The sequence below is a fragment of the Dermacentor variabilis genome, chromosome 10, assembly GCF_050947875.1.
Source record: "Dermacentor variabilis isolate Ectoservices chromosome 10, ASM5094787v1, whole genome shotgun sequence".
NCBI lineage: Eukaryota > Metazoa > Arthropoda > Arachnida > Ixodida > Ixodidae > Dermacentor > Dermacentor variabilis.
In genome coordinates this window covers 28,908,488-28,932,494 of record NC_134577.1, presented here as the reverse complement: position 1 = coordinate 28,932,494, position 24,007 = coordinate 28,908,488, and the positions used below count along the sequence as shown (strand labels likewise).

Here is a 24,007-nt window from a genome sequence, read left to right as displayed (position 1 = left end):
TTATTCTTGCTTCGTTAATAATTTCGGTGAACTGTGTATTCAGTGCCGGTAACACATAGTGGCGACTGCTACGCATATATGGCAATTGCCATTACATTGTGAAATAAAAAAAAGTGTTATGTATACACCCAGATACTATCTCTTTGTAACATTATAGGCTGGTATTAATGCATTTAAAAACCCATTTTTTGGCGGGGGGTGGGTTTTGGTTGTGAAAAACATTGTACAAATTTTTCTCGTCATTTTAAAATTTCATACTATAAAGGGTTCATGGATTATTTCCATACCCACGATTTTGTTTTCTCTGGTGTTTCTTTCTCTGTTGTTTCTTTCTCTGTTGTTTCTTTTCTCCCAGAGGCCAGCGCAACCATTATGCAGGTATTAACGCATTTCTATGACGAACAATATTATTATGGTCGTGTTTGCTTCCTATCTAGAGGCCTGCGGAAACATTTTCAAAAACAGAGCACCGGACAGAATATTGTGTATCGGTGAAATATGTGTTCATACGCATGCACATTTCTCTCTGCCGACCTCTAAGCACCTTATTGAAGGCGGCACCGTGTGAACCCTGCCTCGACACATTTTTGTTGGGCAATGTTGTTCTCTCTCTTTTATTTATTATGTTTATTTATTTTTTTTATAAATGCTTCTCCCTTCCTTTCGGCAATAGCCTTGCTCGACAAGGGCTGAGCATTGAGTACTGAGATCTAGAAATATTGCACCATTCTTTTATTGCAAAATACAGAAAGAAATTAGATATACCCAAAGTATTCATTGAGTGTGTTAACTTCGAGAAAGAAATTAGCTTAAAAGGGCACCTCGCCAGTTTTGGGCATTGCGAACAAATAAGCGCGGTGCGTTGTTCAGGCGCTTACAATCGCGTCTGCAAAGTATCCCTTTGAAAATGTTCATGGCCTTTATGTTTCCTTGTCCCCTATGTGAATTTCGGGAAACATAATTTGTGCTTGTTGCATCCTTACTCATCCTTTTGAACGACTTGGAGAAACAACCTTAATCTTACCTGTAGCATGTTTTCTTTGTGTTCACGACAGGATGTTACCTGGGTGTGCAATCTATTTTACCTGGCTGTGTACTCCCTTGAGTGCACATCCAGGTAGCATGGAGTGCACACAGTGATTATGTATTAACACATGCTGCAGATAGGTCGTCTATCTGTAAGATGTATTAAATACTGATGCATCTAGGTGGGAAAAGGGGGTTGGGGTGCCTGCACCCAGCTGCCCCATTGGTTTAGCAGCATCCGATGCACTGTTGGCCAGATGCAATCAACACTACAGACATTAAAGCCTCATGGAGGGAATGAGCTCTAACTAACGGTAACGATCGCGCAATGGCTGGAGACGCGGTGGCATGACGCGCAGTTGGATCCAACCGTTGCACAGCACGAGAGCAGCTTAAGTTTCAAACTGAAGACCATGCAGCCTCCTTCTCGAGGGAGCTCCACTAGTCAGACAATCAAGGGAGCATGCATTAATGGCTCTAGCTTCCTTCTCAATGATTATGGTGACTTGGGAACTTGTGACTTGTGAAGCTTGTTGATGCTATATAGTTGACGTAAAGGCAGAGAGTGTTTATCTTGGCAGTGAAGCTGGCCTCTTGACAGCACGGCAAAGCGACAGTTCAGCTTCTCCTATACCATATAATAATGGACAAAGTGCATAGCGAAAATTACGCGCAACTGTAACCAAAGTGACGTCTTACCGGTAACCTCAGGAGTCGCCGAAGAAAGCAGTACAGGCTGGACCTTCTGGACCATGGGCATTGTGTGGTTGCTGGCCGCGTGCAGACACTGACGCGTGGATACCTTGCAGATGTATCCTTCAGGACAGCAACTTGCGTGATCGCTGCAGCACTGTGCGTGCGCGTACGGACAGCAGCCATACTGGCCGCTTGTCAGGAGGCAGCACGTCTGGCCGTCGTTGCAGTAGTTTCCATCGGGACAACGGATGTTCTGTACGGACAGTTCTGCAGAAAACGGAGAAGTGCAAGTTTGCGAGTAGTTCTAGTCTTGGCTTGAAAGGGTGTTGCTTATATCTGGGGCCATCTCTGGGACTGCGGACGATGGAAGAGACTGGGAGGGGGCGTTGCACAAGACGATTGAAGCCAAATGAATTGGTCCCAACACGCAATCGTCATGTGAGAGCGCACGGTAGGTTGTAGTGTTTCTGGTGTGTCCACGCTTTGCGTGCTCTGCAGGCAGAGCTGCTGAACAAGTGCCACATCAATTAAAAACTACTGGGAACCAAACTTGCCTCGCCATCAGGCATACAATTTTCTGGGTACTGGGACACGCTGGAATAGAAGGGAACCTAAGGGTGGACAAGGCAGCTCGAGAGCACACAAACCGAGCAGCCACGAGCACCGACCCTGAGGAACCCATACCAGTCAACCCAAGCTACTCAGACATTCTTAATTACTATAAGGCCGTCCGAATCAAATACCCTCCACCCCACAACAGCCTAAATCAGCATGAAGCAACCTTTTGGGGGAGGCTGCAAACAGGAACATACCCAAATCTAAACACACTAAGCAAGGTCTTTCCCACCCAGTATAGAGACATTTGCCCCTGGTGCGGCGCCAAGCCCACCTTATATCACATTACATGGAGATGCATTCACAATCAACAATTCCTTCAAATAAAAGACCCTAGTGCGGAGCAGTAGGAGAGGGTGCTCTCCAGCAGCGACCCGGAAGTCCAGTGTGGACTAGTAAGGCACGCTCACCGAGTAGCCACCCTCAGTGGTGCCCTGGAATAAGGGCGTCGACTCTGCGCAGATGTGGAAGAAGACCGTGAAGACGGCCGACCACATCTGCCACCGCTAATTTCTAACCAATTAGAGCAAATAAAGTGTTTCCTCCTCCTCCTACACATTCAGAGGTAACGTGTTAGGCCGATTTTTCGATGGAATAAGTAAAGTAATGCTTAACATTAAGTCTCGGAAGGGAACAGCAATTTACAATAGGCAGCGAGGCACTGGAAGTCGTAAGGGAATACATCTACTTAGAGCAGGTAGTGACGGCGGATCCGGATCATGAGACGGAAATAATCAGAAGAATAAGAATGGGCTGGGGTGCGTTTGTCAGGCATTCTCAGATCATGAACAGCAGGTTGCCACTATCCCTCAAGAGAAAAGTATATAATAGCTGTGTCTTACCAGTACTCACCTACGGGGCAGAAACCTGGAGGCTTACGAAAAGGGTTCTACTCAAATTGAGGACGACGCAACGAGCTATGGAAAGAAGAATGATGGGTGTGACATTAAGGGATAAGAAAAGAGCAGATTGGGTGAGGGAACAAACGCGAGTTAATGACATCTTAGTTGAAATCAAGAAAAAGAAATGGGCATGGGCAGGACATGTAATGAGGAGGGAAGATAACCGATGGTCATTAAGGGCTATGGACTGGATCCCAAGGGAAGGGAAGCGTAGCAGGGGGCGGCAGAAAGTTAGGTGGGCGGATGAGATTAAGAAGTTTGCAGGCATGGCATGGCCACAATTAGTACATGACTGGGGTTGTTGGAGAAATTTAGGAGAGGCCTTTGCCCTGCAGTGGGCGTAACCAGGCTGATGATGATGATGAAGTAAAGGAATTTGCTTCATGGAAAATTGGCTTGCAAATGCTGTGTGCATTGAGGTAATGCTCCCTCCTAATTTATTTCCTCAAATATAATCACTACGTTGAACAGATGCAGACGGTTTCATGTGCTCACAAAGGTTTAAATGGGATGTTTAGTGCAAAGGCTCCTTTCCAAAGCATATCACTCCTGATGAAAGCCAGGCGTCTCAGAAAGCGTGCCCATTTTGAGCGCAGTGGGTGCCCAGCAGCGGTGGGGATCGAATCCACCACTTCCTGTAGCTGAGGAGGATGCTCCACCACGACGCCACGGCTGAGAGGAAGCTTTAGGTTGCAACGAACCGTAATTTTTCAGTTTTAAGACTTGTGAAATGTAGAAATGATCTCATTAAGCGACCGCTGAGCGTACTTGAATGAACTTTCTTGCTTTGTTGAAAGCAAGCTAAATTATAATGTCTTTCTGATGCATGATCGTGCTTTAGCGCTTCAAAATTTAAACAAAGATAGCTGAATGTAGTACGCCGAGAAACCTGAAACGTGAAGGTTAGTACATAAGTATGTACCTTCACACCAAAAAATAGACATCTCAGTTCTGTAATCTACTAATATCCCTGTGTCTAAAGCATGTAAATGTGCCTTGTCAGTTCGCCAAAATAACTTCTATGCTATTCCAACAAAGCCTAGAGCTTTCCTCGTTCGGAGCTTGTGATTCTGTATCCTCATGTGCCCTGGGCATGCGCACACACTGTGCATTCGTTGATTGCGAGCTGCCACGCTTGAGTATATATCACACCGACTTGAGTGGCTCGCTCACCGGAAACGTCAACTTCAACTTGTCTCGGAGCGCCCATAACAACGAGAAGCTTCGCTACCATAGCTACGGTGTGGTTTCTTTTCACGTGAACACACCGATGCATTGATACCCGACAGCGGTATCCCTCAGGACAGCAGCTGCTGTAGTCGCTGCAGCACACAGCATTCTGATGAGGTCAGCAGCTGTAATGGCCGGATGTGAGGAGTCAGCAGGTCTGGCTATCTTGGTAGTAGTTTCCATCAGGGCAGCAGATGCTGTTCACTAGAAGATCTATTCGAAGTACAAACAGCTTGTTTATGCCAATGTATGTGTGTGTATCTATGCATATACGGGGTGTTTGCCTTAATCAAATGAGCATTCTTAAGGTACTTCATGCACTTTCCAGGGACAGACTTCCTCTCTCTCTTTCTTTCTCTAACAGTTTTCCCGCTAGCTTGGGTCACTGTGAGTGGGTAGTCAATAGTGTAATACGCATACTACCTGCAACTGCCGATATTAAAAAAAATGTGGCATGGTCTTAAAGAAAAACACCTGGTATGTATCGCGCGTATGTGTGTATAGATGTATTACGTGTGTGTATATTGTAAGACAGAGGCCAAACCAGCACTTTCGTTTGGCAGCTCCTAGGCTCAGCTTGCGTAAGACGATTAGTATATGATAACAATGATTGTATACAATTAAAGGAATGAAGAACTTAACAGACACTAAAACAAAACACCAACTAAATCAGGTTAAATGGATAACATGTTATTTCAAAACACTGTTGTAATTCATTTCAAAATAAAGGCTTTATTATTAGTAGAGAAAATGTAGATCAAAATTTCAGTTATTGAATTTTTCGCTGAATCCTGAACGCCAAGACGCTGCTATGACGTCACAGATGTCAAAGTAATCTTTTTTTTGTTGTTGTTTTTGGGTCATGTTGGCTCAGCAAAGGTTCCCGAAACTCGCCATGTTCAATCTTTGGCTCCTTTAGAACACAATGTGGTGGTCTGCCTTTACTGCTATAGAGTCAACTGGGCCCTAGGAGATGCTGTCAAAATCCATGATGTCATGGCAGGCTGGTACGGAAACTTCACTGCGTTTTGCCACGTGTCTTTTTGCCATTGCACTTCTTTCTGGCTTACCAAGCGTCTTATCATGGTAAGAGTGGTGTTTTCGATATTGTATAAGCGTAATTTATTGGTACAGGAGAAATCCTTTTTCCTTTTAGTGTTAGTTTAAGGAGCGCTTCTGCGTGATACCTCTCGGAGGTAGCTCACACAGTGGTCGCTTAGCACACACAGTGGTTAATTCATTGTGTCTAATAACAGAGGCTCTGCAATAAGCCGGCTTTAATCGACCACTTTTTATATATTGTATAGGTATATAAGGCAGTTTTCAATTTAATGAAAACAATGTTTGGAAATTGAAGGTGATGTCCTGCTAAGTAGCTCTCTCTCTCTTTCTCACACACACACACACACACACACACACACACACACTCACACATATGGATTACATGCCCAATGGGGTGATCGAATCTCAGTCCCCCAGCGCAGCAGCCCAAAGCTCTAATGATCAGGCCATATTTCTTTTCTTTCTTCTTTAACAAAATTTCCATTACGGAAACTCTCTCCGGTACATACGTCTGCAGCTGCTGCATTTCGGCAAAATGGGGCACAAACTCGCAAAAATATTCTCGATTAGGTCAAACATCCACATCTGCATTCTACACGGTGGTACAAATTTGTCATATGCAGTAACCAGGAGCCAGGCGCGTAACAAGATCGAGATGCATGCCTTACTCGTCGTCAACCGAGAAGAGATAACGAATTTCGTGAGAACTCGATGATGACATTTTTCTTTTTTTTTTGATAGTTCACGTATATTTCTATCGTGCCAACACCGACTAGCTCTGAGATTATCGCCGTTTGTGTCACACTGCATAGCACAGTTTAGCGATAGCATATGCACACATGCTACCTTACTTTTACGTCAATGACGCAGTGAAGAAATGGGCAAATTTGGAGCATTTGATTAACCACTTCACAAAAGCTTCGTTTCACGAAGATTCCAAAAAAAATGTGTGCTAGATTTACATATTCTGTTTTTTTTTGAAGTATAAATTTGTGCTCTGTGTTTTGTGTTCCGACTCAGGTACATTCTTCTTGCTCACGTAGCTTGCGTTCGTATCTATGTATTTGGGTTTTTCTTTCTTTTATATTTTCTCACCTCGTGTAGGTTAATGTTGGTATCCCTGCCCTCAGTGTTTCTTATATGACTCAATATTGAATGTACAAGATTTAGAAACTTAACCATGCATGACCCACCGCGGTAGACCTGTGGTTACGGCGTTGCGCTGCTGAGCTCGAGGTCGCTGGTACGATTCTGGCTGGGTAGAATCCTGGGTAGGATCCTAGATTTTTATTGGGTTGGATTGCAGAAAGTGCTCGTGTACTTAGATTTAGGCGCACACAGTAAGAGGTGCCCAATATTTACCAGCTGTGAAATAAGAATGTTGCGCACTGTTCAAGCAAAAAATTAAAAATACTGCTCAACGAACTAGGAGTATTTTTTTCATAAGGCACTTAAAGTTAATCCGGAGGTCCCCACTGCGACATGCCTCATGGTTTCTGGAACCCACAATAATTTTTTGTTTTGTTTTCTTTTGTTTTGCTTGCCTTGTAAAAAAGAGCCCAGGTGCATGTCTCAATTGAACCATAGCCTTCATTAATAATGGAAACAGTGCGAACAAGACGACGACGGAGTGAAATGAAGAGTTAGGTTGGTGACTCACAGTTACTACCATGCCCATTACCGCGACCACAACGTTACGATATCACCCTAAAATTATAAGTGCAATTCATATGTTCTGCTTGCTACAAAAAAGAATCAGGCTATGAGAGGTTAATTTTTGCGCTAAAAATTAATGAAGCATAGACAATCATTTACCATTACGGAGGCTGGCCACGCTCGTGAGTGCAGGAACAATCGGGTCCACCTTCTTGACCATAGCCACGGTGTGGTTGGTGATCGCATGAATGCACTGGTGTGTAGACACCCTGCACTGGTATCCCTCGGGACAGCAGCTACTGTGATCGCTGCAGCACTCGGCGTGCTGATAAGGACAGCAGCCGTAATGGCCGGATGTGAGGAGGCAACAGGTCTGGCCGTCGAGGCAGTAGTTTCCGTCAGGGCAGCGGACATTTCCTACCGACGATTCTGAACAAAGCGTGTCAGTGGAAACAGACAGTGGCATAAGTATGTCCATTATGAAGTCAATCAAGTTGCCAGCTTCTGTAATGCAATGGGCATTATGGAAGAGCACTACGTTGATATCTATCGATAGATTGCACTTATGCAACAAGGAATGTCAGTCTTAGTCGGAAAAAAAGCTCGGTGAGTGAAAATAACATCAAAAGAATGTTGACGGGTGGCCGGCCGTGTTAAACAGAGTGACAATAGATTTCTTGAGACCAGTGAAGGGGGCAGTTTTTCAAGACTACGTCAGGACTGCACAACATACCGCCCACGAGGGCCACACGCTGCCTGAAGGCCGGATTGTGAGAGTCCTGTGCACAAATTCAGGCATCTGTGGGAAGTGGTGCGGCACTTAGCCCCCAGTATGATCAAGAAACGACAATTTTGTTGCCATACAGCCCATACACACTATGAACCGCTGGTCTTATGTGCATTGAAAGAAAAGAGTTGTGAGCATGCATGATCATTCTTTGGAAACCCAACACCAGCGCCAAGATCACATTATTGGCCCAGTGTCCATATAACAGAATCGAACTTGCATTCCTCTACTGTGTGTTTCGACGGAATGTCAACCGTACATTGTAGTGCCTGCAAACCGGTGTTTTCGCTTAAGGTATACACCATTTTTCACTCCATTCACAAATATTTGAACACACAGCAGCGCGTCGGCAGTGGATCTAGTAACGTTTGAGACTCAGTGCTAGGCTTATATATATAGCTAGCTGTTCGCCATTGACATACTTTAAGGAGCTCATAATGAACTTACCAATGATTAACTGACAATGGATTATCATTTGAACACGTCAATTACAACTAGGGTCTCGACTCCGCCAGGTTTGATGTCTTAAATATCATAGCATAAGAGAGTTTAATGATTGGTCAGCTTCCTGCTCATAAGATGTTCATATGCTGTGTGATGCCATCGGTCAAGAGGATGTTCCACATCCACACCCATGGCTACGAGTGACACTGGAAAATGCTCCCAGGGTTAGATGTGGCACGCTACATAAATGCCCCAGAATGTGGACGTGGAGGTAGCCGCCACTGTAGTACAGTTGGTAGTGCAACGCATGTGTATGCTAACCTTGTGGGTTTGAATTCCACTGATGGCAAGTTGCTTTTTCGTACGCCTTCATTTTCCTCTATCTTATCGTTCCTACAGTTCAATTATAACTACAAATTATTTCTCCTGTTTCCCTGGCTTCATTTTTTGTTCGCTTCATATGTTAGGTAAAAAAAAACACGATCTGCTGTTGGAAATACAGTACACTAGATGATACGAACCTGGTAAGGTCGTCAAACTTCTGCGGTTTTACAGCTGGGCTGACATTAGCTGGGCCAGATGGTATAGCTGCACCAGCGTCGGTGTTTAAATAAAATCTGCAAGGTTGTCGCTACGAAACAATTATCGAGCAGGTTCTCAATGTGTGTCTGCAGGCTGGTAATTATGTGAGGTCAGGAGTCATGAGATCCAGGTTCACAAATAACGAAGCTGGTAATTCATTGAATGCTTTGAAGCATTTTCCTAATTTCCTAATAGAACAAGCTAGGGCAAATGTTGAATTTTTTTGCCGCATATAAATTGGACTAGCATGGCAAGAAATATTTATTTCGTGATTCATCATTAGTACAGAAGGAGGTCCCGGAGTTACAAGAACTGTCAGGGGGACCTCCTATTAGTAATTTAACATTGCATGAATTAATACATTTTGGCAACATAGCAGCGACAGACATCAGAAAACGCGAAGTTAATGAAAAAAACAATTACAAAAGGTTGCTTACAATAATTGAAGTTCAAAACAAGCAAATGAAAACGATACAGCGTATTAATAAATAAATATGTAGTGTTTGACACGTTATGGAACATAGGAATGACACATGTCAAAGAACACGGGGTTAATGTAACAGATAATTAGAAATAAATATATGCTTACAATACGCAAAGTACAAATGTTATATATACTATGCGACAAAAACTTTGAAATGCCTAAGAAAGGAGAAAAAAGAAGACAAAGGAACATATAGAATAACCAATAAATAAAGGCTGTCACTAAATAGCTGAACCCTTTCAGTGCCACTGACGTACCGCTACGTTTCCGCGTCTCATTCCTGCCATGTCTCTGACGTACCCGTACGTTTTCTACTTTCTCCTCTCGGATGTGTGCAGCAACGGGAAATTGGTGAGTTCCAAGGTGGTTCCGCCATGTGTTGTATATTTCTAGAGGCATGTTTTTTCCTCTCTTTGGGGTTTACTCAGTCTGCGTTCTTTTGTTGTTGTTGTTAGTGGCTGTGGAACGCACCCCTGCGTGGGCGTGGTTGCGCCGCGGAGAGTGAGCGCCTCCGCAGATGAGATATGAGGTCTATTCGATTCAGCCAAGTTTCTCTGCACCTTCTGCACCTATTCACGGTGTACTGCACCCAGACCTTCGATTCCCCGAGGTGCAGCGGTGCACCCTGCACTCCAGTGCTCGATTGAACGGGGTGCAAGGCAAGGTGCCGCCGCGGTGCACTGCACCCTTGAACCTTGCAGCGAGTGTGTGCAGCCCAGCACCCCCTGCACTTTTTCGTTTGAGGTGCCGTGCACCTTTCTCTGAATCGAACAAACCTATACGTGGCTTCCGTCATTCCGTCTTCTCGCGCTTTCGCCATACCCTCCTCCGCTTTCCGCCTCACATTGGTTCCGCTGCACCCTCCTCTCCGCTTTCCTCCTCGCGTCAGGAGGCAGTGCGTATTTGGTCATGTGGGAGCAGGACAGTGCCACATTTTGACACTTGCTGCGACTCGCTTCGTCTTGCTTCATTCTGCTACATCGGCCTTCACAACGAGTAGCAGCATACGAGGCGACCGAAAGAGTCGGAGCTAGTGTAGAAACGTCGCAATGTCTTTCTCCCACGTGACGACATACATGCTGTGTCCTGACGTCACGACACATGCAGTAGCGTCATGGGAAACAAAACCAAAACTGGCTGTAGGAAAGCTGTTATATTACATTATTTACTGCATCCTGAAGATTCTCACTGTTTCGTTTAGGGTGTAGAGGTCTAAGACTTGCATACAACGCAAAAGAGAAAAAAAAATGGCTGTTAGAAAATTTTGTGTCACATATATGTTTACATTTATTTCTTGCCATGATGAGTCTACGTTTGTACGAAGGAAACGGTGAAATTATAGTTGAGTAAAATAATTACTGCGGTAGGTAATCAATTAGTAAAAGATATGCTGAACTGTCCGCATCTGAGAACTTGCTCCAGCATACGAAAAACGCTAGTATAGACTGTACGTTAGGATACCAGCACTTAAATCGGAGATTTTAGGCATGAAATTGGTCGTACCAAGAATTATACGTCGCGCTTAAGCGAGGTTAAGAGCTGAAACGGGCGTCAGCACAAAGGCATGCCTTAATTTACAGCCGCACGTTTTCGCACTATGCAAGCTCTGAATAGTTAATTGAATCATCTTGGGTCAGTCTATAAAACTGCTTGTGCACCGGCTAGTCCCTCAGGACCTGAATAAAAGTTCATTGTCTGTCTGTCTGTCTGCGCCTGAATGATTGAACGCAGTCGCGTAAATTTCTTGAGCGTGTTCACACTCACTAGGAACTGCTCGTGCGGAGCATTGTTTTCCGAGTAAGAGAGGGTGGCACGCCGAGATTCTTTGGTTGGATGACTACTCGGGACATGAACATCGGGATTCCTCCCGCTTATCAGCGTCCTGTCCGGATTTAGGAGATCAGATTCGGTACATACGCCACGTAATCTTGACTACAGGCAATAGATATAGGTTAGCGTTCTTCTTTCGTGTCTCTCCGAACCACTGCACACCTTCTACGGTAGCGTGAGAACGAGCGAGTTCGCTCGCTCAACGACCTGCGCTCACGTGACCGAGCCACCTGCAGCACATCGCCGACGTGTAAGCCGCGGTGTCGGGATGCATTGATGGCGCCTCACCTGCGGAGACGTGTCGGCGCGGCCCCTGCTCGCGATGCTGTGAGATTCGAAGCTCTCGGGTTTCGCGACGCCGACGGTGGCTCGGCTACGCACGCGAAAAAGGTAGATCCGGTGGCGAAGCCGCCGCGAAACAGGCCATTGTTCTTCTCCCTGCGGGAACCTCGTTGGCGGGCATAACGATAGCGTGAAAACGTGATTCAGCGCGGCTATAAACCGACACTGTGGTTCGATCTAAAGCCCTCCTGCTCCTCCACTTCCTCCAAACTATGCCCGCGCACCAGGGCAATCGCTGCCGTCGTTCTAACATTTATTTGATTTAAGAACGCGTTCATTGCCAACAATAGTACACCTCCTTAAAATCTTTGAAAACCCTTACTCCTGAAAAAAAAAAAAAAACTGATTCCAGGGCCCTTAGAAGCGGCCCGAAGATAAGTGTGCTCCTTGAAAACTGGGGTTGGAAACGAATTTTGAACATTCAAAGTAACAAACTACGCATAGAGGCCATGACGCGTGGACACTGTCTATTGCGAAACAGTCCTAGATATTCTCATTTTGGAGTGTTGGTAAACGCTTGCGATGTGGCATATCCAGAGCCACCAGCTACCACCAAGGACAGCCATGTTTACCGTTGACATCGTGAAGCTAGACAAAGCCAGATTAAGCGACCAAGCCGTGCCACCATTTCGTTTTGATAGTTGTTTCAGACCTCAGCCATAACTGCCTTATTTTTCGAGCCCTACGCTTTAGAAGTGGCGGAAAGACAGTTTCGGGCATTTGGCTTTAACGCGACGAATATCTTAATTTGGTTGAAGGCGGGACACTGGTAACCATTTATGCCAGTGTGAGCGGCGCGCACTCTCATAACTTAGCCGTCACGCATTTTACGCCGACCTGTCAGGCAGCGTGCTCCACCGCCGCAATCCCGTAGATCACGAGACGCCCCGCATGGTACTTTGCTCCCCGCAAGAGACCCTTGAGTAAACACGAGGAAAGACTCATCGCACCGATTCCCTGCTATAGTTCCTGGGACTGTAAGAAGAGACCCACGAGTAGACACGGGGGTTCGAGCGAGGCGAGAGAGAAGAGCCAGAGGTCAGCCGAGCCGGAGAGACGGCACGGGGAGACGCACGAGAGACGCGGCCGAGGAAGGCAGCAACACGCTTCACGCCGACGCTCTGCAGATAATAAACAGTTTTCATTTGAGAAAGAATCAAGCCTTTTTCATTTGCTGACACCAGAAAGCGACTGACACCATTACGATGGAAAAGTCATCTCAGATGAGCCGCCTGAACCTGCTTATCTGCAAGAAATTGCAGCTAAGAAGGAGATTGCAGTATCTTTCAGTGTATGTGTACGAGTAAGGTTTGTTTCAGCTCCTCGAATTTTGGCCATTGGCACCCTTGAAATCTTTGAAGTGTCTTTGAAATTTTGTTCAGATCTGTTGTGCAAATCCCATAGTAGTCTCGGCGGAGGCTCCATAGGAGATCCTCTAGGTCGTTGTCACGAGTCAATAAAGAACTCTACGAGCGCGTCTCACATAATCGACTTGGTCCTTCTCGGATTAAGCTTCGGGGGCGTGCGTTGTTGATCCTAGGTCTTCAGGTGCAGAGGCTAGATGGTGGCTTCCATATCGTAGCCGTACCATTGTTTTTAGTGTTACCAAGAAGAGTCGAAGCCGAGATAACTGATGCGATAGACCCTTTTATCGGGTAGTCAGTGAATGCCTATAACCTAAATATGTGCCTCCTCTGTGCCTCAAAAGCGTGGACATATATCCAAGAAGATGGAGGGGTAATTTGAAGGTACAAGTTGGCGACCCGGAGTCATTAAAACATAAACAGAGACGGTAAATTGGGTGCAACTGATGGCAACAAGAAAATCCGTAGAGACTTACAAACAGAGTGCGCACAAAATCAAGAAACATTTGTGCGATAACACAAAGGGCAGTGCTTTTGCGGTTCCAGGCGCGAACTTTTTTGTCTGAGTGCAGGAACACACGCGAGTGAATATTCGTATCAAAGTGAGGCCTCATTTGTCAGCTGCAGAATGAATCCGTAGGCGGCTGAGCGCAGTGCAATGGAATGCCAGGACTTTCATACAGCACGAGCCGTAGAGACCCCCCACCTTCCGGAAGCGCTGAGGTTGAAAGCTGACGGGAGCTTTAGCTGGTCAGCGGTCGAGATAAACAAAAGAGGTTTAGATAATTGGTGGCCGAAAAAGTGGCAAAGTGATGGGGGTGGCATGGTGACAGCCATGGGTAACCTTACGAGATAAAGCAGATAGGCACAGTGTTAGATTGTGATGTGGTAGCACGTAAGTAGCTTACAGAGGCCCAGGTGACTATTCGTCTTCAGCCTTACTTAAAGGGGATGGCATTAGAAATATTATACTAATAATCGAGGCTATAGAACGCAAGATACGAACACGCTAGCTTGGTAATGCATAGTTAAAGCGACTACAGCGCAGACACACGAAACGGACGGACACGAGTGCTTGCGTCTGTCCTTGTAATCGCCCCCCGCCTGTTTCAACGCTCTAATCACTTTCTATAAAGAATGCAGCTGACATATAGCCACGCGATTGACCAGTAGCGGACTCGGGAAGGAATCCACTATGGCGGGTGTGGCCTTTCACTTCCGTCGACCTACCATCTCACCGTCTCGAGCCAGTAAATTGCTTTCGCTGCAAAAGCTTTGCAAGTTGCGCGGCGTCTCACCTCTGGACACTTCACCGCGCTCGTCTCGTGCGAGCAGCGTCCTGAAGAGCCGCTGTTGAGTGACTTTGTGGGTGCAGCTGCTGTTGGCGCCGTCGCAGCTGTAGCCCGTCGGGCAGCAGTGGCGGCCATCCTCGCAGCACTGGCCGAACTCGTAGGGACAGCAGCCCCACGCCTCGTCATCGATCTTGCAGCACGTCGCGCCGTCGGGGCACAAGCTGCTGTCCTCGCATTGCACGAAGCTCGCTCGCCGCTCGCCTGCAGCGTTCGAAGCGACCCGACGTTCATGCGCTCTGGTGCACGTTCGAGGAGCACCGACACAAAGTTGGTTATCGGACAATGTCTCGACTTTCCTTTTTTTTTTGCTTCCTTGATTACCCCGCACAACTGCTGACTGCGTCACCTGGACCCCTTGCTACGGCTACAACTACCGTCTAGCACCTCCCGCGGCAAAGCAACGTTGATGTGCCGCTTGGGAGTGACATTTAAGTGCGCCTATACTCCTGTCGTATATGGGAAAGGCCGGTAGGCCGATGTGATACTCGTGTAGGTGCGAGGAAACCATCAGGCACCTATTGTGTTTATCCGACCTCGCTACGACATTCAAAGGCTCTCTATCCGGACAACTTAAAACCGACTGGACTTGGGTCCGTTCTCAAATATGCTCAGACCGTGGCCACATCCATCACTGGCACAGAAAGCGATTCGTGCACTAGTGCAGTACTTGGAGTGCACCGAGCGCTCCTGAGCATCCTCCCACGTGCACTCAGTGTTCAATCGCTCCCTCTTTACATTCCCCTTTCCCTTACACCGAGTGTAGGGTAGCAAACAGAACGCTGGTCTGGTTGACCTCCCTGTCTTTTCTCGCCTTGGTTTCTTTCTCTCTCATATTTCATTACGTCGCACCTGTCAATGCGCGTTCGTCAGACAGCCATGAAGTCTCCATTCCTATTTACAATGCTAACTCCTTCATACCTAAAGCTTGCTCGGACTGGTCTTACCTGATGCAACGACCAGGGCTGCTCCAAGAACGATCAAGCTTTTCAGTTGCATGGTCTGTGGAGAAACAAGAAAGCCTCGGTGTTAAACATCTTCGTGTTCCTAGTGATGCGCTTACCTTTCAAGCTAAACACATACGGTCTGGTCGCATTTAATTTTTCTTTACATTATCAAGTTAATTTTAGGAGCGCTCCGTATAGCTGCACGAACCTCTGCCCCCTAATGCTATTACGATTTGCATTGGTAAAGTATTTGTGTTTTTCGCTCATCTTTCTCATTTTGTTAAAAATTAATTCAGGCATTCAGAAAAATTGATAATTAGCGAAGAACATTATACGCAGTCTCGTTTTTGAATTTTGCACCTGAAACGCAGAGCCGGTACGTTAGTGACCTCACAGATATCGAAATAAGTTCGCTCTTTGTTTCCGAAAAAAAAAATATTTCAGAACTCGCTAAGCATATACTTTAATTTCGTTAAAATGCAATGTAATCCCCTCTATGTCGATAAACTATTTTCGTCTCTTTAGCGTGCAGGACAGTAATTTAGAGTTTTATATTTGTAATTTTGTGAAAAATTATGCAGTTCATGTCTAATGCTGCCGATTGCTTTTATCTATATACATATAAGTAAGAGTTATTACGACTATTTCTAGGCAACTTTCCTTCCCATTTCTTCCTTTCTTTTTGTAAGCCTATTTTATTACTTGCGTGTCCATCCTGTCTGTCCATCCTGTGTATTTGTAAACCTCTTATTGTACTAAGTGTCCCAGCTAACATTAGCCAAGCTGTTGAAAGGAAAAAAAAATATTTGAAAAAAAAAATAGAATGCAAGATTTAATTATAACAGCTGCCATGTTCGGTCGTCAGAGGGGTGACGACCAAGCGCCGCAGGTCTTAGTATAGTATATTGCGCCGTGTTTTATACATATTTTTGTTTTCGTTGACCAGCTTGGGTCACGTTAGCTGGGACACCCTATATGCATGTCTGCCGACTTTTACGATTCATCATAAAATTCCCCATTTTTAGAGCTCGTTTACGAGCGTTGTATCGATAATAATAAACTTACGATTTTCTATTTGCGTCCAGTTTACGGTAAAATTTATTTTTTAAGAAGTAGTACAGAATCCCCGACCGATTTCTCCGCCTCACTTAACGGACCTGCTGGATTAATCGGACCTCCCCGCATCCACTTATTGACACGATATGAACCAAAATATCGGCTGCCGTTACGTGAACGCTTCATGAATAAACATGAACGTTTTCGTTTGTCTACGGCGCAGATCATTCTTGCTGCGACTATAGGGCAGAATACTTGTTCGCTGCTGTCTCTACAGAACACACTTTCCACATTTCATCGACACCTTGCGTAATAAAACAACTTTTAGTATTTATCAAGAAGTTTTAATATTTTCTAGCTTCCGCCGCAGTATTCCTCAACTGCTAAGGATGGCAGGTCAGTATATAAAGAAACTGCCAACTTCAGCCTCTTTATTTGAGCCAGCGGACAACCCTGTACTCCTCTGAGCTCGCTCGGCAACGGGCATCGCTATCGAAATAAAGTTATAGTTTTTGTTCATCTCAAACGAAGCAGTAGGTTCTTTTTTAACCTGGTGGGTCCATGAACATATTGTGCGAATATCTAGCTGCATAAGGCAAACAAATTAATGAAATGAACGAAGGAATTAGAGTTGAGCCGACGTTGTGCTAATATCATGACATCACGAGAAGCTAGCGCAGAAACTTCACGGGAGTCTTTCATTCTCGGCTCCTGTTCTGGCTTACCAACACAACATTGTCGGTTTGACTGACGTGTCTGCTACTACAGATGTCTGATAATAATCCAGCTGAACATTCCCGGACATTAAAGGTAAAATGTGAAGCCGAGCTAGATCTATCATCGCAGTCGATCAAGTCTATCATCGCTTTGTGTGTGCCAATATGTCGATTTGATGAGCAAAACAAGAACAAGGCGAAAGCAGGAGCCAGCGTATCGACAAGTGGACTTGTCTTCTTCAAGGCAAGTCCACTTGTCGAAACATTGGCTCCTTCTTTCACCTTGTTCTCGTTTTGCTCATCGCCTTAAATTTCCATCTCCCGCCTTCCCCGTGTTTTCCCAGTATGTCAATTTGTTGCGCAGAAAATTTCCGCCGAAGGTCGCAGTGCTGCTCCTCAAGTTGAACCTTCCGCGCCAAAATGGAAGCGTTGACGTAATCTCCACGTGACCTCCTTCGGCGCACTCTGTGAATCACCCATTGCTAACGTCGCAAAAGAGTTAACATGTTCCACAACAGGTGGCGACACTCTGGTTTTCCCGTTGTTTCGTCATTTTTCTCGCTTACAAAGGCATTGTTCTCGCTACGAAGGACTAATTCGTTATTACAGAAGCCAAATCTCGTAGGTCGAATTGATATTCTCATTTAGTTTCCCTTGAATATTTTATACACTTCCTTTACGTGAAGAAACTCATCAGACTGGTTCTCAAGGGCGTCATTAAATTAATGGAATTTTTGTCCTTTTTTTTAATAGCTTATTTGTCATTGGAGATTCGAAGTGGAACGTCTAGTGTGGTACATCTAGACATTCGATTTTGCCCAACTAAGGCCGTAGTCCAAAACCTTACAGATATTCAGTGTGATAGCGCTTTCAAGCGCCAATATGTGCATGTAACATCCATATTCGATGCGACGCGTGTGTAAAAAGGCTTATCGCCTAATTCACATGAATCAAACGTTTTAGTCATTACAAACACCGTGCAGATCATTGTCTTAAAGATTATCCAAATATATTCTTCCAAGGCTTCCTACTAACTTCGGCAAACAGACAATCTGGGTTGTTGAATTACGTGTCTCTTTATACATATAAACTTGTGTTATGGTTCCTTTTTTTGCATTCTGCTGTTCCTGCTCGCTCTTTCAATTCTGAATATATTCGTTGGCGCACAATATATTATCTTTGTGCATAACTATTACTGTTCTATCTTCTGAAGGGGAAGCCGTACGTCAGGAGATCGTGCGTAAACCCAGGAGAAATGAGAAGTCATTTGGAACGGCGGTCACTGCGCCGGTTTTGGCGAGGTTTTATGTAAAATCAGGGTGTCTACCAACCGGGAAAAACGGGAAACCTCAGGGATTTTGTATAGTCTGGAAATACTCAGGCAAAACTCAGGGAATTTGTGCTTACATCAGAGAAAATTACCGATAATTTTATTGAAAGAGAACGAAAGTCGCGCTATAATACTGGCTTCGAGTAACTGAGATGGATCGTAACAAATCGCTTTTGACGCCGCGTCGTTGGATAGAGAAGTTGCCAGTGTGCAGTCAACGACAGATTTTCCGGACCCCCGATTTTCGCAACATGCCCTATACTTCGGACGGCTTCGCGGCACCACCACGTGCCCCATGGAGTCAATGTATAGAAACATCCGAAATTTCGGACGCAAGAACCCTTCGCCGTCCGATTTTCCGGAATTTTTGCCGGGACCCCAGGTCCGAAATGGCATTAATCGAAGCCACCGCTGCCGCCATTTTGATTATCTCGCCGCCTAGAACCGGCGCTCTCGCACCCAGATCCGCTGACAGCCGTAGCCAACACCGTGGCAACGGTAGGCCTAGCTGCTTCGAGCTCCTTGCCGATCGGTGGTATGGTTTTCATTGAAAGAATTCGCTGTTGTGAGCAATGGCACCGACTCCGCATTTGTAATCCTCGCCATTGGCTTCGACGCGTGGAAAGCACGGCGCGTTGCATAATTCCTGTTTCTGAAAGTCAGCTTCGCCTCACTACAGAACTGTAACGCGGCGAAGCATACGCAAAGTATTGCGGTGAAGCTTAAGCGTGGGAAGAGAAAATTGTCACTGGACACAGTATGTATTTCTTAATTATACACGCGCGCATATGCGGTCTCTTGTCACATTACGAGCACCGATGTGCCTAATAAGTGTACTGGTAGTCCTTCGGAGCTTTCTTCGGACGTGCCTGTGGCGATTGGGGGCAGTAAAAGGCATGCATATATTTTTTTCTGATTGCCCGATTTTTCGGACGTTTTCGCGGCCCCTAGGGAGTCCGCAAAATCGGGCGTTGGCTGGAACTGTCCAAGAGGGTGCTTCAAATGGTCAGTGGGGCGAACATGCGGTGTAAGGAGGGCGAGAATAGAAAGGACTGACGCATTGAGGGATGAACGAGGAAGGAAGCATGCCGCCTCTTCTTTGAAGGAGCCTGAACTCAACAAAATGTTGGTTGACACCGAGATGCAGGTGTCCCTAATGCAAACCAAAATACGCTCTTTAAAGCAGTAAAACGCAACACTGAGGCGTTGTGCGCGGGCTGAGAGTGTGTCAGGACAGTCGAGGTTGACTATCGAGCTGATGAGAGGGAATATCACTTGTGGCAAAGTTCTGGTCTCATAGCAATGAGCTTGCTATCACTTGATAGAAATAGCTCATAGTCGCAAATATTTGCTTCTGTATGCGCCTCTTTTTATTCTTATTTGAATATGTTTGACTTGATTTGCAATGGGCTTGACCATTCTTATTTTTTTTTTCGAAGCTATTTGCTGTGCCCCCATTTTACTAAGCCCTCCCTTCTGTTTTATTTTTGAATAAAATAAACACTACACTTTACTATTCAAACTGCAATAAGCCATGTCAACTTGGTAGACACCATGAAAAGAAAAAAAAAATTAACTCTGCTATAGGAACAGGTTTGTGGGGAAATTCGTGAATATTGTTACGAATATTGTGGAAAATCGCACAGTAGCGAAAACAATCATCAAGTTTACGATACTGGTAGCTCAGTGACAACAGGAAAAAAAAAAAAGATACATCACAATTCCGCATCACCATACACCGCTCTGGAATGCACCATTAGTTTGCGATTATGACTTGTATAAAAACCTCGTAAGCGTTGTAAGAAATTTCACATAGGCTCACGCATCCAATTTGTCCGCTTGAGGTGCTCTAACAGATGGGCTTTACAAGGCTGCGGCATTTGTTCTTTTGCGGAGTTAGAAATATGTAAAGTGACTTTTTTTTCTCGTAACAGCTCTCATTCGAATCAGTTGAGCGATTGTATAACGTGAGTATGTTTTTTTTCGTTGTACAAGTTTCTGGAATAGGCGAATCGGAGTTGGCCCCGAGCTATTGTTTTTCCTCTTAATGAAGTGCTGATATAAATTTTTGTCCTGTTTTTATTACCTTATTGGATAACCCTCGACCCAGAAATTACGTTATGCAATATCAATTCCCCTAGAGCGCAGCGAATAGTTAATTACGTTAGCCTTTAATACGACCGTTTCAAAACGCGCGCCAAGAGCAGTGCCGCTTCGGGGGTGAATATGTTTCCAATGGCGTCACCGAAACCTGTTGTGGCGGTCTCGTGGTACCAGACAACACACGCGCACACACTTCAGTACTCGAGGGGACAGTCGGGTAGAGGGCGTCCCACTGCGCTTCCGAGAGAAGCGAACTTTCGGCGACAGAGTCCGACCTTCCACCCGGCACTTCCACTTTTGGTGATGCGACAAGTAGCTTTTTTTTTTTTTTTTCACGTCCGAAGCCGCGCTGCGTTTCACGAGGTTTTTGAGGCAGGCCGTGCAAAAGTTGACGAAATAATTCATTTGTGCTGTTCTCGAGAAATCGAGGCATCGCAGCGTAACCATCGAGTCGACAACTGGCGAAAGAATTCAAGAAAAGGGGGGCGCCAAATTTTCGTGCCAGTACTCCTTTAAACGTTATATATCACGAGACGCCTCATTACAGAGCTTTGCGCTGGGACTTCCTCCTGTATATTTGCTAGCCTTGCAGTGCGGGCTGTATTTTAAGCCAGTAAAATGAAGCAGACAGCGCGAGCAGAACTTGGGGCATCGAACCATTCAGACAGAATGTTATTCGCTCTAGATGTTCAGTTCACTTGCGGCGGCCTGCCAAAAGATAACGCGCGCGTACAGCGAAGTAATCAGTTCTTGAAACCAGCAGCGGCCTCTGTGCTTCGTGTGGCATGGGCCTCGAGTGATAGCGGACCCCACGCGAAACTGCGGAGGGAACTTAAGATTCAGTACTTCCTTGTCCCGGTTGGTGGGGACTGGAGGCAATCCACTCGGATGCAAATGCACCATATATGCCCGCGCCCGCGGAGCTACCTTTCTCAAGAGTTGCCCACTTCCTGTCCAGCATAGCTTTAATAATAATAATAATAATAATAATAATAATAATAATAATAATAATAATAATAATAATAATAATAATAACACAATTCGCCTTAATGGGACCCTTAAGAGAACTCCTGAATCAGCTTAGACAAAGTTTTCTTCAAAAACCGTATTTTTGTTAATTTTGCAACAATAGGTTGGTTATTAGAAGCGAAAGTGAAGTTCAACGCTCCATTTGTAACATATTTGGGCCACCCGTGGCTTGATAAAACGTTCTCAAAACTTGCCAAGTTTGTTTTTCGACTCCAGTTTTTGGCTCGGAAAAAAAGGCCATCCAAATCCATGACGTCACGGCGCGATAGTGCGGGAACTTCAAGGCGGCGGCGCCACCCGTTTCTTGTTCTTGCACGCTTTCGGCTTACCAGGGCTCTTATTAAGGTGTGTGTGTGTGTGTGTGTGTGTGTGTGTGTGTGTGTGTGTGTGTGTGTGTGTGTGTGTGTGTGTGTGTGTGTGTGTGTGTGTGTGTGTGTGTGCCGCCAGTGACGTTCTATCAGAGCAGTCACGTGCAGTTGAAAAGAGTGATGTGATTCTGACCACCTGATGGGCACCGAAATATGCGACACCAGAATTTGAGGGCGATAGCTATTCAAGTTGATTTCATGTAGTTATCGAGTCGTCCGTCGAATATATATTATCATGTTTACTTGCCACAAAAGAACTGCCAGAAAAGAAAAAAAATAAACTTCATTTGTCGCACACAACAGTTCAATATTATATTTTAAGGGCAAGGGTGCTAACTTTCTTTTTTAACTGCGATATATGTATCCGCCGCTGTGGTCCTGTGTGCTCTGCTGCTATCACGATATGCTTCTCAGCGCGAGGTCCCGTGATCGATTCCCTGCAGCGGCAACCATGTTACAATAGTGGGGTGGGATGCAGAAACGCTCGTTCGCCTGGCTTTGGGTGCACGTTAAAGAACCCTAGATGGTCGAAATTAGTCCAGAGACCTCCACTTGGCGTCCTTTAAGTCTCGTTTTGAGACGCTGAACACGACCAAGCAAATATGAAACGGCCCTGTGATGACGCCTCCTGCTGCTGAGCTCTTGATGGCGGTCGCGATTCCCCATCAAGGAGTTGGGAAGCAAAGACGACCGATAGTGGAACGCTGTGAATCCAAGGCCGGGATGATTAAACGATTTTATTGCGACGCTGTAACTCTTCGCACTTCGTCACGTTGATTTAGCCCTTCGCTGAGGCGCGTTAGATAAAACCAGACCGTCTACATTGTCATCAGTCACTCGTGCCCTTTTCTCTTCCCGTCATTTTTATTTCTAATCAGTTCGTACACACTCCGCCGGCTAGGTTTATATGGCGTTCTGCTTCTCATTACTAAGTTACCGGTTCGATTGCTTGCCTCTGCGGCTGCACTGCAATGGGGGTCGAATGCAAATGCGCTTGTATGACGATTTCGAGGGGCTCGTCAAAGCGATGGAGGTCGACAGAATTAATCTGGAGGGAGCTCTTGGTAGCCCCCGTTTTGCTTCGAATGGGTTGGCTCAATCGTTCAAGGAGCCAGCCACGACGACTACCGACGTGAGAAAGCGCGAGCGCGGCAACTGCGACAATAACTACCATCTACCTACCTCCGCTACCGACAACACTGCACCTACGAGCAAAAGCCGATCCCCCCCCGCTCCGCCAGTGTGTCGTCTGTGGCGGATACCCCGACAAGCCGCACGTGTTCTGTGCACCACCCACTCCCTGACGCCCTCCCACCCGAAACCGCATTCTCCTACTCACTTAGCCCGAGCGGCTGACTACAGCAACAACACCTGCAGACCACGTTGCCGTGGCAAACTATATGTCGACGCAGAGATATGGCGCAGGCAGCCAACGGAATCCTGGACTCGGCGTTACCAAGATCGCCGTATGTCTAATTTTGAGAAGTAGAAAAAGATGTTTTAAGTAGAAATAGTTTCGTATTACTACTACTACTACTACTACTACTACTACTACTACTGTGGCTAATACCGTGAAAGCAAAAACTCACCGCCGCTATGCGAACGGCCGTCGAGCTGCCGGGTAGTGCCTTCGCCGGACCTTTTGTCACGATACGTGCCCTTCGCGCCAACAAGAGTCCGAGTGCTCTTCTCTCGTTGTCTCGCGCGACTCCGGCGCTTTCGACGATAATACGGCGCTCTCTACTATCGCTAAGAGGGGCAGCTGAGTCTGAGTGGTTGGGGCGTCCGGAACCTCGCTCGGCTTGGCAACGGCGAACTCTCGCCACTCCTCTTCCTCTGGTTTCGTCCCATTGAGCAAGAACGGCAGCGCGTCTCTCCTCCTAACGCTCTTCCTCTTGCCATAACTCGTCTCCGTCTCTGCTTCGCTAGCGTAACGGAGAGAAAGAGAGACATTGTGGGGACGAAGACGTGAGAGCGGTGGCCTCGAGTCTGCTCTGCGTGCTGTTTTTTTCCTTTCTTCGTGTGAAGAGGGCGTGTACAGGAGGAGGAGGAAAGGATGAGGTGCCCGTTTTATTTGTCTTTCCACCAC

General features: G+C 46.0%; 1 protein-coding gene across 4 annotated transcripts in view; it reads right to left on the bottom strand.

Annotated features, from left to right (window-relative positions):
• Nucleotides 1–23,695, bottom strand: part of LOC142560236 (progranulin-like) — a 46,750-nt gene extending 23,055 nt beyond the window's left edge. For 2 of the 4 annotated variants that reach the window (XM_075672187.1, XM_075672191.1), the window contains exons 1-5: nucleotides 23,508–23,694; nucleotides 15,317–15,371; nucleotides 14,319–14,573; nucleotides 7,347–7,616; nucleotides 1,726–1,989 (exon numbers count right to left, since the gene is read on the bottom strand). In XM_075672187.1, the coding sequence (XP_075528302.1) occupies nucleotides 1,726–1,989; nucleotides 7,347–7,616; nucleotides 14,319–14,573; nucleotides 15,317–15,368 (841 nt within the window). In that variant the 5' untranslated portion in view covers nucleotides 15,369–15,371; nucleotides 23,508–23,694. Of the gene's footprint in view, nucleotides 1–1,725; nucleotides 1,990–7,346; nucleotides 7,617–14,318; nucleotides 14,574–15,316; nucleotides 15,372–23,507 lie in introns of all 4 variants that reach the window. The other 2 variants (XM_075672188.1, XM_075672189.1) reach the window with 2 other exon arrangements.
• Between the last annotated feature and the right edge of the window lie 312 nt (nucleotides 23,696–24,007).